The sequence below is a fragment of the Urocitellus parryii genome, chromosome 12 (assembly GCF_045843805.1).
Source record: "Urocitellus parryii isolate mUroPar1 chromosome 12, mUroPar1.hap1, whole genome shotgun sequence".
Classification (NCBI taxonomy): domain Eukaryota; kingdom Metazoa; phylum Chordata; class Mammalia; order Rodentia; family Sciuridae; genus Urocitellus; species Urocitellus parryii.
The window spans coordinates 65,700,232-65,714,091 of NC_135542.1; the positions used below are offsets into that span (position 1 = coordinate 65,700,232).

General features: G+C 36.3%; 1 protein-coding gene across 1 annotated transcript in view; it reads right to left on the reverse strand.

Annotated features, from left to right (window-relative positions):
• Positions 1-13,860, reverse strand: part of Thada (THADA armadillo repeat containing) — a 323,478-nt gene that overhangs the window by 287,951 nt on the left and 21,667 nt on the right. The window contains 4 exon segments of the mRNA XM_077791748.1: positions 2,686-2,837; positions 8,091-8,214; positions 12,011-12,133; positions 12,919-13,074. Of these exon segments, the coding sequence (XP_077647874.1) occupies positions 2,686-2,837; positions 8,091-8,214; positions 12,011-12,133; positions 12,919-13,074 (555 nt within the window).

The following is a 13,860-nucleotide window of genomic DNA, read 5'->3' on the forward strand; positions in this document are numbered from 1 at the left end:
ATGCCCAGCCCTATTTTGTATTTTATTTAGAGACAGGGTCTCATTGAGTTGCTTAGCACCTCACTTTTGCTGAGGTTGGCTTTGAACTTGTGATCCTCCTGCCTCAGCCTCTTGAGCAGCTGGGATTACAAGCATGTGCCACCACAGCCAGCAGCTATCATTTTTTTAAAACTAAAGTCTTTCTTCAGCAAAAGTGTACTTTTTCCTATAGAAATTCACTATGGCTACAGCCAAATCACCTTCGTTGTTTCTATAGAATGTAATCTTTTTCCTCACAGTTTATGTTTTACCTGGCCAAATTATATGTCTGCCCTTCTTCTCCATCCCCTTTCCCATAGAGGTAGTTCAATGCAGAAAATTACAAAGCCACAGGGAGGTTATTCATTGTGAAATTCCACATATAAAAATGGCAACTGAAGTAATCAGATCAGCCTCAGAAATCTGCATCTGAGCTCCTACACCTAGATCTCCTATAAATATCCACTCACATAGTCTAAAGAAGCCAGAACAAAGAATAGTTCACTGCAATAGTCATGGAAGGCCCTGGATGGACAACAGGAGTCATGGTTCCCAGTTCTAACTCAACAGCTGTCAGGCCATGTGCTCACCACTCTGGAAAAATCAGGGGTTGAATTCTCAATACTATTCTGATTCTACTAGGATTATTCCATAATTGTCTAGTACATGGGGAAAAATTTTAGAACCTCAATTTTTAGGCTTATTATAGATATTTAAAGATGTCTTATAATTTCAAAATAGTAGATATCTAATGTGCTGATTTGATTGTCAGTTTAAGTTCTTTGTCATTTGATATGTTTAATTTTCTATGACCTAAACTTAAAAATAGTGGCCAGCCAGGTGTAGTAGTGCACGCCTGGAATTCTAGAAACTCAGGAAGCTGAGACAGGAGGAGCACAGGTTTGAAGCCAGCCTGAGCAACTCAATAAAACCCTGTCTCTGAATAAATAAAAGGGCTAGGGATTAGCTCAGTGGTAGAGCAGCCCCGGGTTCAGTCACCAGTACTTCCTAAAAAAAAAACAACTCAAATTTAAATAAATATAAAAAGGAACAATTAAGCACCTAAAACATTTTGACAACTGATAGTAAGTACTTGAATGGTATTATTAGGCAATTATTTTAAAAAAACAACAGAATAAATAGACTTTGAAATCTAAATATTTTTGCTCTACCATCTTAGATCAATCAAAATACAACATAAAGACCTAAGCTCCACAGAAAGAAGGGCAGTAAACCAAGTGAGTGGTAAAGACATATTTAGAAAGATGTCATCACAAAAATGTATTAAATATAGGGTACTTAGTTAACATTTTTAAAAATCTTGAACACCTATTCAAATGACCAGTTTACCAACATGCAAGCCAGACCAGAGAGAATAAGCAAAAGCCTACAGCAAGCCACATGTGGCACCAAATTTTCTGAATTTTACATTAGTGTCTTTATAACCAAGTGCGTTTTTACCAAATTAGAGATGTAGAGGCTCCCTAAAGGCCCTGCATAGCTTAACTAAGAATCAGGTCTTTTATAGATGTGCTACAATATACCTTCTTCACTCCAAAAACTCTCAAAATTTTTGCTAGAAAGGAAGCATAGCCTTATATGTGATACAAGGCTACAAGTAATGAATGGTAAGGGAGTAGGAGCTAAGAGAGGAAGAGTCTCTTATATTAAAACTCTATTGGGTACAAGAGTTAGCAAACTAAGCACCAAAGAACCTTCTGCTCACCAGGGCACCTGGAAGATCACAGGCACAGGTAGACACCGGAGAGCAATTCCCAATTTGTGCTCTCTGGCATGTGCTCCTACAGAATACCACTACACCTACAAGCTGGCAAGCCCTAAATACAGCCTAATGCCCTGACCATGCAGAGCTCAGCAGCAGGCAACTTTGATCTCTACAGCACTCTAACAGAGAGCTATAGTAAAACTCTAGAGCCAGTACTCTGCTGATGACCCCAGCAGACAGCCCCAGAATACACCTCAAGTACAAAGTGAAAAGCCTAGTGAGGGGGTTCCTGCAGACCCACCCCATGCTGTGTCTTCACTGCCTTCACTCTGAAGCCCATATTTGGCTCCTACTCCAAGACAGGAAGAGCAGGGGCTTGAGCTAGGCGAAGGCTAAGGCTGAGGCCAGAGTCAGAGCAGAACACTTGGGAGAGAATAGTTGCTAACCTCAAATACTCTTTTTGAGTTTCAGTCTCTGTTTAGCTATTGCTTATTGGAAGACCAGAAGCATATTCTCTACCCTATGTACATTCAGCTTCCCAGGAACAGGAAGATTAACTTAGAAAACTCAAGTTACTGTAAGTGATATGTTTTGATCAAATATTACATGGCCACGTGAACTGGGGAGACTATCGTTAACTGAAATCTACTAGTAATCTTATAAATAATAAAACCTACTGCTTCCTATACTACCCCTTTGAACAAAGCAATTTAAAAAGAAAAAGAAGAAGAAGAAACCAGGCTCACTGATTCGGACTTTCTCTTTTGCAATATTTCTACCCCACAACAACAGAGACATTAATGACTAAAAGAAACAGTCAAAAGACATAAGAGGACAGACACAAAGAATCAAGATAATTCTCAGACTGCGTTATCTATGCTAAAATAGTACATTTTCATGCCTATATCATATTTACATTTCCATAGGAAAAATCCAAATACCTGAAATTGTACAGCTGCTATTGATAATTTCATCAGAAGATCAAATGCTAAAGTTTTCACATCTTCAAAAGTACTGGTAAAACATTCTATTAGTATTTGGAAACGATCAACATCAATATCATGGCTCAGCTGATACACTGTTTGGCCTCTACCTGAAAAAAAAAAAAAAAGTTAAAATGAATTTAAAATTTAAATTTAAAAAAATTTTTTAAAAAGTTAAAATGAACTTAAGAAAAAGAAAACAACCTTCTGAAGTTATCAAATTTATAGAAAATTAGTTCAAAAATCCACACTTCATACTTCACTCACGATACTACTTTACTTCATACTTTGCCACACTAGCATAAAAACACTTTTCCATTAATTTATTTCTTCATATGACAAAATTTAAAAAATTGGTTTTCCAAATAGGAAATAAGCTTTATAAAGAAATTTAAAACAATTTCATTCTTTTTCAAAAGGTATCATATAAAAGATTCCTAAGTAATTTTTAAAAAATATATAAAACCAAATAAATTTAGGAACATATCTTTTGAAAAATCTTCATAAAACTTCTTGATCTAGTATGCCACAATGAAATCCATCATTCTGTATAAATAATATGCACCAATAAAACATTTTTTAATTTTTTAAAAACTTGACCTAGAATCCAAAGTCCTACTATATTTTAGAATGAAAAGACACAGAATAATGTTATTTTTATGTTTATCTTTATTTGAGGTTTATTTTAATAGGGCATATTCTTATGTCTTATTATTTTTATATTCATCCCCCATATTCCTGGGATAAATTCCACTTGGTCACAGTATACAATATTTTTAATACACTGTTGTGTTTAGTAGTGTTTTGCTGAGAATTTTTCTTCTGTATTCATAGGGATATTGGTCTGCAGTTTTCTTTCAGTATCTTTGTTTGGCTTTGGTATCAGGGTAAGGAGAGCCTCACAGAATGAGTTAGGAGGTCATCCCTCTCTAATTTTTTGAGAGGCTAGGAGGGACTGGTGTTATAAATGTTTGGTAGAATTCACCAGGGAGGCCCCTTGGCCTGGACTTTTCTTTTGGCAAGCTTTTTGTTATTGTTGCTCTTTTTAGTTACACGTGTCAGTAGCATGTATTTTGACATATCATACATACATGGAGTATATCTTCCCATTCTTGTGGTTGTACATGATGTGCTGTTACTCTAGTCACGGCTGGTAGGCTTCTGATTAACTATTTCAATCTCTTGTCATAGGTTTGTTCAAATTACTATTTCTTCCCAAGTCAGAATTTTTTGTTTCTAGTGACTTGCTCATTCCAGGAGATTGTTCATTGTATTGACTTATTATCCTTTAATTGCTGTAAGTGTAGAAATGTCCCTACTTTCTTTTTTTTTTTGTGTGTGTGTGTGTGTGTGTGGTGCTGGGGATTGAGCCCAGGGCTTTGTGTATATAAGGCAAGCACTCTACTAACTGAGCTATATCCCCAGTCCAAAATGTCTCTACTTTCATTGCTGATTTTAGTTATTTGCAACTTTTTTGTTTTTTCTTAGTCCAGCCTAGCTAAAAATTTTGTCAATTTTGTTGATCTTTTAAAAAAAAAAAAACAAGCTAACTTCTGGTTTTGTTGATTCTCTATTGTTTTTCTATTCTGCATTTTATCTATCTCTGTTCTAATCTTTACTATTTCCTTCCTTCTCCTTGTTTGAGGTTAAGTTTGTTCTTGTAATTTCTTGAGGCATTAGTTAGGTTACTGACTTGAGACCTTTCTTACTTTTTAATGTAAGAATTTACAGGTACATATTTCCTTATGAGCACGGCTTTTGCTATATTCCATAAGTTTGGGTATGTCATGTTTTCGCTTTCATTGATCTCAACGTATTTTCTAACTTGCTTCATGATTTTTTTTCTTTGACCAACTGGGTAAGAGACATTCAAATCTGAAGTTTTCTCTTACACTACTGTATGAAAGTGCTAGCATTCCCCACTGTCCCTGGCATTCTCTATCTCCCACTTGTCTTCCTGAAATGTTTTTTTCATAGAACTCATCTCCATCTGAATTTCTACATATTGTTAACTACTGTCCGACTCACTTCACTAACATACAAACTCCAAAAAAGGAAACACTTGCTTTCATACACTCCATTATCCTTAGATGTTTGACATATAATAAGCACTAAATTAATACTTCCGGAACAAATCCTCTTAATCTAATTGTAGAATTCAATTTCTCACCTTGAATATTGTGACATTTAATTCTACTTAATGCATGTGGACTATTCTTCATGGTCTAGAATACAATTGAGAAAAGGCAGAAATCATTTTGACTTTTACCAAATCATAGTTCTTCTATAAAATAATGTAAAATCCCCACATTAAAGCTCTTATGATGAAGATGAATGATGAATTTGCATTTTCCATCCTATATTTCAAAGTCATGGCTCTTCAGCCTTCTTTAAAAGTTATGGATGTAGTATGGCTTGCTACATCTGCATTATCCCCACGTTGTTTAATTAATATAAGTACTTATGACATCAGAAACAGCCTAATTATATATATTATATATAAGTATATAATAAGATACATATAAGGCTGGGGTTGTAGCTCAGTGGTAGAGTGCTTGCCTTGCACTTGCAAGGCACTGGATTCAATCCTCAGCACCACATAAAAATAAATAAAGGTATTGTGTCCATCTACAACTAAAACAAAAAATATTTTTTAAAAAAATAAGATACATATAGATATAAAATAAAGTTTCCATAAGAAACTTTCTATCTTCCATTAAGAAGATGACTTAAGTTGTTCATTTTCAAAGTATACTTAAATATATTAAATTTTTCTCCTGACAGAAAAATACATATCTAATACAATCTAGTATTTTTTCCCATACACTTAGATTTGGTATAAATACATTAAACTTGCAAAAAAAAATTTTGTTGAATGTATAAAGTAATTGATCACTCTCAGATAAACCTGAAATTCAGTTGTAGCACCGCTGAAATTCCCTGAACTAATGGATACCCTGGTATTCACTTTCTGTGGATACTGTAACAAATTTAGTAGTTTAAAAACAACAGAAATCCATTCTCATAGTACTAGGAGCCAGAAGTCCAAAGCCAAAGAGTCAACAGGGCCATGCTCACTCCACAGGCTCTAAAGGAGCCTCCTCTAGCTTGTGGTAGCTGCCTGCGTTCTATGGTTTGTAGCTACCTCACCACAACCTCCACCTCCACTGTCACCCTGCCTGCTCTTCAGTGTGCCATATCTTTCTCTGCATCTTTCTTAAGAGAAAACGTTTGATGGCATGTGCAGCCCACCCAGATAATAACTTATCACAATATCCTTAACTTAATCACATCTTTGCAAAAGCCCCTTTTCCATGTAAGGTTCACATTCACAGGTTCTAAGTATTTGACATAGATGCTTTGGGGGACCTTTTCTCAGCCTATCATCCCTACCTAAGTGAGGTGTTTATCACTGTGAATAATGGAATGAGCCAATTTCACATATCTCCTGCTAGGATGCCCTGAGAACATTGTATCAACTATGTAATATTCCTGCCCAAAATGCATAACTTGAATCAAATCATCAGGAAACAATGAGACAACACTCAACTAAGACATGATCTTCCAAAATGTCAATGGCATAAGATAAGAAACTTTACAGATCAGAGGAAGGTAAAGAGAAGCTTAAGACTGAAATGCAATGTGTGAGCTAGGGTTGTTTCCCAGATCATGGGAAATTTGCTTTTCCTATAATAGGCCATTTGTTGAGACAACTGGCAAAACTTGAACATGGACTACATATTAGATAATAGCACTTATCAACATTAAATTTCCTGGATTTGATCATTATGTGATAGTTATAAAACTAATAAGAGATAACAGATAAAGTAAACATGACAAAATATTAAAAACAAATGAATTTAGGGTAGAAGGTACATGGCTATTCATTAAACTACTACTAAAACTTTGCTGCTGGGATGATTTTTTTTTTTAATAAAAACTGGAGAAAAATTTATGTCCTTCAAATGAAGCAAACATGTATTAACAGCAAATAACTCACATTCCCATTAAAAAAAAAAATACTTTGGGGCTGGGGTTGTGGCTCAGTGATAGAGTGCTCGCCTAGCATGCACAAGGCACTGGGTTCGATCCTCAGCACCACATAAATGTAAAATAAAGATATTGTGTCCACCTAAAAAAAAATATATATATATATTTTGCCTAATAATTTTTTAGAAAAAGAAGAAAAAAAAAAAAACAGATACAATATGACATTCTCCAGTCTTCTGGCCATTCCCTGCTAAAGAGCAGCTGAGAAGGGTATTTTCCTACTTGACCAGAGTCAAGGAAGGCTCAGAGCAAACAAGAAATCCACATTAAGCTGGGCGTGTGGCGCATGCCTATAATCCTAGCAGCTTGGAAGCCTGAGGCAGGAGGATTACAAGTTCATAGCCAGCCTCAGCAACTTAGCAAAGCCCTAAAAAACTGAGGGAGACCCTGCCTCTAAATAAAATATAAAAAGGAGGGTGAGGATGTGGCTCAGTGGTCAAGCACCCATGGGTTTAATTCCCAGTACCAAAAAAAAAAAAAAAAGAAAAGAAAAGAAACCCATATTAAATTATACATTACACTCATGTACAGGGACAAAGAATCATTTCTTGTCAAAAAGGAAATAAAATGATTCAAAGAGGGAAGCTAAGTGCTTATCCTTTTGAGTACCCCACAGAAGGAAAACAGAATATCACTAAAACAGAATGCCTGGCAATGACATCCTCATCATGTCTTTCCGAAACCAGATTGAGGCATATGAAACAGATAGCATACAGGGGAAACCACATTTTAACCACAAAGACTCACTAAGGAATATTAAATACAAAAGGAACGATTATTATTCTAATTTTTAAAACAGAAAGAACAATGTGAGGCCACAGGTTCAATTACCAATACTGAGGTGGGAGGGTAGGAGGAATAGATTGGGGCCCTTTCTTAAAAAAAAAAAAAAAAAAAAATGAGGGAGGTAAAACATTTCCCTCTTCTCATAATAAGCACAGAAAATTGTAGTGTGGAGTTGGCAAATAATGATCAATGGAAAGGAGACATAGTTTCTTTCCCTTCTGTCCTTTACTGGCAAATTTGATCTTATACACATAAGAACTATATAGTACAAATGAATCTAAAGACAAGACAATAAACTGAAACTTTAAGAAAAAAATGTTGAAAAGTATGTGTCTTAAAAGAAAACCTTTCCTGGGGCTGGGGATGTGGCTCAAGCAGTAGCGCGCTCCTCTGGCGTGCGTGAGGCCCGGGTTCGATCCTCAGCACCACATACCAACAAAGATGTTGTGTCCGCCGAGAACTAAAAAATAAATATTAAAAAAAATTCTCTAAAAAAAAACCTTTCCTAAACATAACTGAAAACTTACCTTCTGAGACAGGAAAAACTTCAGCTATTGAACCTAAAATGGTTAAAGCTGAAAATCTAGTTGAGTAGGATGATCCAGGAAATAATGCTTCAAAAAGACTGTTACAAATGGATGACATGAAATTCTAAAAAAAAAAAAAATTTACAGTAAGCATAACTGAGTTAACTCACAATAGGTTATCTTTAAAGTGTCACCTTCAAGAGTGGGTGTTTCTTTCATTTTTAATTAAAAGATTTCTAAAACTAATACTGGTTGTTCACGTCTCTTGATAATTCAGCTTGGCACAAACTATGGTTTGGATACAGCTTGTCACCCAAAGGTTCATGTACTTCAAGCAAAGCCCCCAATGTGGTGATGTTGAGATGGCAGTACCCCCAAGAGGCAAGGCCTACTCAGGGCTCCACCCTACTGAATGGATTAAAGCTCTCTCCCAAAAATGAGTCAAGTCTTATAGGACTAAATTAGTTTCTATGAGAATGAGTTTGTTATATACAAATTCAACTTTCTTGGCTTGCTCTCTTGCTTTCACTCTTGCTTTCACTCTTTCACACACGTGTTGCTTCTACTCTGTGCAAGCTTTCTGCCATATTGTGACACAGCCAAAGAAGTCCTTGCCGGATGTCATTACTGTGATGTTTGAACCTTCCAGCCACCAACCTCTTTTCTTTCTCAAGTATCCAGCCACAGTATGTTATAGCAAAACAAAACAGACTGAGACAATACCTATGATCATAAGCTATAATATGATTTAATGAACCTATCTTAGCAGAGTCAACAAGAAATACAATTCCAATTATAGCTCAGACAAGTAAAAACATATTTTTTGGTGAAAGCAAGATCTATTGAGCTCTTGATTTGTGACAGAGCTGTATGAATATTGATTTTCCTAACCAGAGGCATTCAGGTGTCAAAGGTATGAATACTTTTTAATGTTTTAAAATAAACAAAGAAATACCCAATATAGACTACTTGATAAGTTTGGCTATAATATAATTCATTCAAAGATCCAACTATTCCATTGTCTTCTTCTGCCTGGCCCTTTGAGACTCCTGCTCTACTATTCTGTTTATACAAATGATTAAAAATGAAAGCTTATAATAAAATGCAATTTTGAAAAAAGCAAAGTGGAAAATACTTAGTCCAGGATAAAGTCTTTTTCTCTAATTAAAATAATAATGATAATAGTTTCTACATAAGATAAAGAGAAAAAATATAAAGAATGACTATGAGTCTCAAGCATCCTGTTACAGGCAGCCCTGGTTCCAAATGGCTCAAGACAAGAGTCAAGAATGCAAAAATCCCTGCATTTTTCTGGTGGGCATACAAACTCAAGAATTTATCCCTTAGGCCCTCACGAGCCCTGTTTACTCGCCTATTAATTACTCTGGGTTTCAAAGGAATAGGGTGCTTACCAAAAAATATCCTAGTTAAACTTACTTTAAATAAAACAGCCTTCACATTAAAGAACCATAAACTCGTCTTTTAAGAGTTATCTTACCCTAAATGTATTGTCATTTACATTTTTAGATACAGTTCTTTCCCTAAATCATACTGTAACCATAATGAAGACAGAGACCACATATATACTCTAGGATCCCTAGTCCTGAGCACAGCATCCTACATTTCAGGTGGAGCTCAATATATGCCCTAGTCTGTTTTAATGCTTCCAAGTGAGGCTTCCAAACACCTTGGCCTTCCATGGAAAACTCTCTACACTCAACTTGATTTTCTAAACTCATTCCCCATTACTCAACTCCTCCATTCCTCCAAATCTTAAGTCATTTACACCAGAGAATTCACTATTCCCCAAGTTCTCCCTCTTTTTTCACCACCAAACATTCACTTAAGCTAGTCTCATGGAAAAAACTACTGAGATGTTTCAGTCAAAAGCAGATCTGAGGGGCTGGGGTTGTGGCTCAGTGGTAGAGTGCTTGTCTAGCATGCACCAGGCATTGGGTTCAATCCTCAGCACCACATAAGTGTTAAATAATGATATTGTGTCCACCTAAAACTTAAGAATAAATATTTTTTTTAAAAAAGCAGATCTGATTTGGGCCCTAGCTCTACTCACTCACTGGTTGAGGGATGTTGGGCAGGTTACTTAACTTCACTGAGTTTCAGTTTTCTCACTTCTTAAATGGGGATAATGCTTACCCCACAGCCTTTTTTATTAAAGATGAAATGAGAAAATGGATATAAAGCATTTTATAAAATTAAAAGTACTCTAGGGCTGGAGTTGTAGCTCAGTGGTAAAGTGCTTGCCTGGCAGGTGTGAGGCACTAGGTTCAATTCTCAGCACTGCACATAAATAAATAAATATAAAGATTCATCAACATTGAAAATATATTTAAAATTTAGTTATTAATACTAATTATTAAGGTATGAAATCATCTCCATTAGCCTAGAAGGCATTTTTTCAACTAATAGCTTCCTGTCCTCCCCAGTACTTTGTGTACAACAGCCATTGTTACGAGGATAATGACAACATAGTGCCATGGCCACAGCCTCTAGAAGCCACAGGTGACAACCAGTCAGGAGAAAAGATCATAAGCACAAGATTGACTCAGATTAAGTCTCTAAGAACCAATGTTCAGAAAATACATATCCTTAAGCTCAAACCAAGAAACCGTGAATACATTAAATTTCAGAACCTCAATCCAAAAAACAGGTTGTATGTTTTACATACTTGAGATTTCACAAATGTCATTTTAACCCTTGTGGAAAGAAGCAAAAGAGATGTGTTTTCTTAAATCTAGCAGTTCTGAGAAGCTAACCAAAAACTGTCACACACACAGCAGGGCTCCACATATACTCTTAGTCATTTTTAATGACTCCCACTGAGGTTTTTTAGAGTGATTTATAGTTTAAAAAGGGCTTTCTCACTTAGTCCTCAAAACCAACCTTTTCAGAGGAGTTACTAATCCCAATTACAGTGGAAGAGACTCAAGGCACTCAGCTAGTAACAGCAGAAGTGGGACTCATCTTAACATCCTTAATGTTCAGGCTATGACTTTCTAATCTTTACTGTTGGGATTTTAAGATGATGAAGCTGATTTCAGCCTTTATATGAGAAAAGCCTTCACTGAATGGGTTGTTATCTTTCAAACGTAAAAACCAAGACCATCCATACTAATGCTTAGAGTAGGTAGAGAGTATGCCATAGTTCAAATGTATCATTAATTTATTACACCTGTTCCCCTAAACAAACTAAAACACAAAGAGATGAGGTCTACCTTCTCTCCCACCACCATTGTTTTTTCTTATTAGCTCTGTCTTTGATTTTAACCTTAGGAGAAAATAAGGGTCTGCTTCTGAAAGGCTAGATTTTCAGTAGAATAGAATATTCTGCTGAAGATAAATTGAAGATTGTCAAATTGAGCCCTGGTCCAGACCAGAGCTGTTGTACTTGGGACTCCATCCTTCCCATTAACTCTATGCCCTGAACCAGCTCTACTCTCCAAGCTCACTCGAACAAATAGACACAACCTCCTTCCACTGCTGAACTGTGGGAAAGGGGTCAGTAACGTCAAGCTACTGAATGTCATGTCAGCCTCAAAAGGAAGAAAGCTCAGCCACAGTAGCCTCCTACCCTGGGGAGGCCTGGAGAAGTCCAGAGCCAGCAATTACCTGCTTGTTAAAGTACTAATTTCACTTGGCCCATATAAGCTGTAAGGTGAGCCTTACTGAGGTGAGCCCATTAATGTCATCCTCTAGCAGTCCTCATGTGCAGCCTGGTCCCTGAGTCATGTGCTACCTTTCCTGGAGTACCAAAGCACCAAAAGAAATATGTAACACCCAGCTTGAAGGAAAAAGCACAGGAACACAATTCACAAAGAGACTTCCATCTGTTTCCCTCTAATGCTTATGTACAATTATTTTAGGTTTCTTAAAAACTCTAGGTCTGAAAAGATATCACCTACCTTATACAATTGTAAGGAAACAGAAGGCTCTTCTTTGGCTAACTCATTCTCTGGTTCATGTTTGGATTTACTTTGCTGCAATTTGTAAAGTACTTGGGAACTTTCCTGTATCCTACAAAACAACTTTAAAGACAAAAAATAAAAATAAAAAGCATCTGTGAACCTCACATTAAACTAAACTGTCAGCCCTGGAAGGGAACATCTAAGGCAAAGAGAGTACTGGTTTTTAAACTCTCAAAATCTACAGTATTTCTTTTTGACAAAAAATTAACATTTACATTTTAAAACCAAAATCAGTATTAGTGCAACTAGAATACAGCCATTAAACTACAGTTCTTACATTTTCCTTTAAGTCAACATGAATCTAAAGACTATATACTCATTTCTATACCAATTCTTCACCCCATGGATGTGTTGTGTGATGAATTCAAATTCAATTATTCAAAAATGACCATTTTGTGAGGTGCTTAGAGAACTATAAAAATGCAAATGCTTCCTTCCTCCATTTACCAAAGTTTCCTTAAAACCACCTTACATTCCAAGAGCCCAAACACTATAGATTTTTTTTCTATCAAAAAGAGGACAAGGGGTTGGGGTTGTAGCTCAGTGGTATAGCACTTGCCTAGATGTGTGAGGCACTTAGTTCAATTCTTAGCACCACATAAAAGTAAATAAAAGGCTTAAAAAAAAAAAAAAAAACCTCCAGTTTTGCCACCCCAAAATGAACAGTCTTTTTACTCTAGATTTTAGTACCACATGTAAGCTTTACAATATCACAGAGCAAGTCACAGAAGGACCAAGAAGAGGTAGCCCAATCCCATGATCATTCCCACACTCTCCCAAATCTGGGCTCTTCCTCAAAACAATATCCAGAGCAAAGTTCACCACTTTCTAATGCTCAATTCTACCTTTTTAAGAAGAGAACAAATCTGCTGCCGCACTCCTGGAGACTGGCTGTTAAGATTGTATGTGATAAAGAATTGAATCCACTCCATTTCTTCTGTGGAAACAATTTCTGTGCTCCGATTACTTTCACAAAGCAAGCCTAATGTATCTATCCGTACCTAAAATGCCAAGTAATGAAATGTTAATTTTTCATTGAGATAAGCAAAGCCTAAACCACTTGAAATGTCTAATTATTTGCACAGGCCATCAACAAAAATAAAACTAAATTTAACCATATGTAACTTGCAAAAATCCTGTAGCTCTTTTCTATTAATTTATCTTATTGTATGAATTGGAGATACATAAAAATCAACAATCTCCAGTTTTATTCCATGGTAATGCTCAGCTTCATACTTTCTGTCTCAGTGACCACTTTACCCTAGGACCGCCTTACCTCACACTCACACTACTGTCATGCACTTCTAACTAGTCTCCTGGTTTGTTTTTGCTCTCACTCTGGAAACTCATCTCTGTTTCCATTAATGCCACTTCCTTGCTGAAGACAGAGTGGCTGTGGCTGAAAGACTTCATTTAACTGGTGACTGGGAAGTAATGAAGGCATCAGCCTGGCATTGGAGCTGTCTATAAAATAGACAAAACAGTCTCCTTCTGCCAGACAACATCCTTAATTCTCCTCCAGGTCTTGTCTATCTGTCGTTCTGCTCCAATATTTCACTTTTCTTATCAGCCACCTCTGATTAGTCTCTTCTGAACCTCCTAGATAAGTCCTCATGCATAAGGCATATTTGAATCTATGTTATTTTCTCAGATTTCACAAGGCTTTCTTGTCTCTCAACTAGGTAGCTGGAGTACAAGGATGACACTTTTCACTTTCTGTTCATCCTCATTATAGACTCCCTAAAACAGTGCTACACACAATGTAGGAGCCTCTATATTGGGACTGA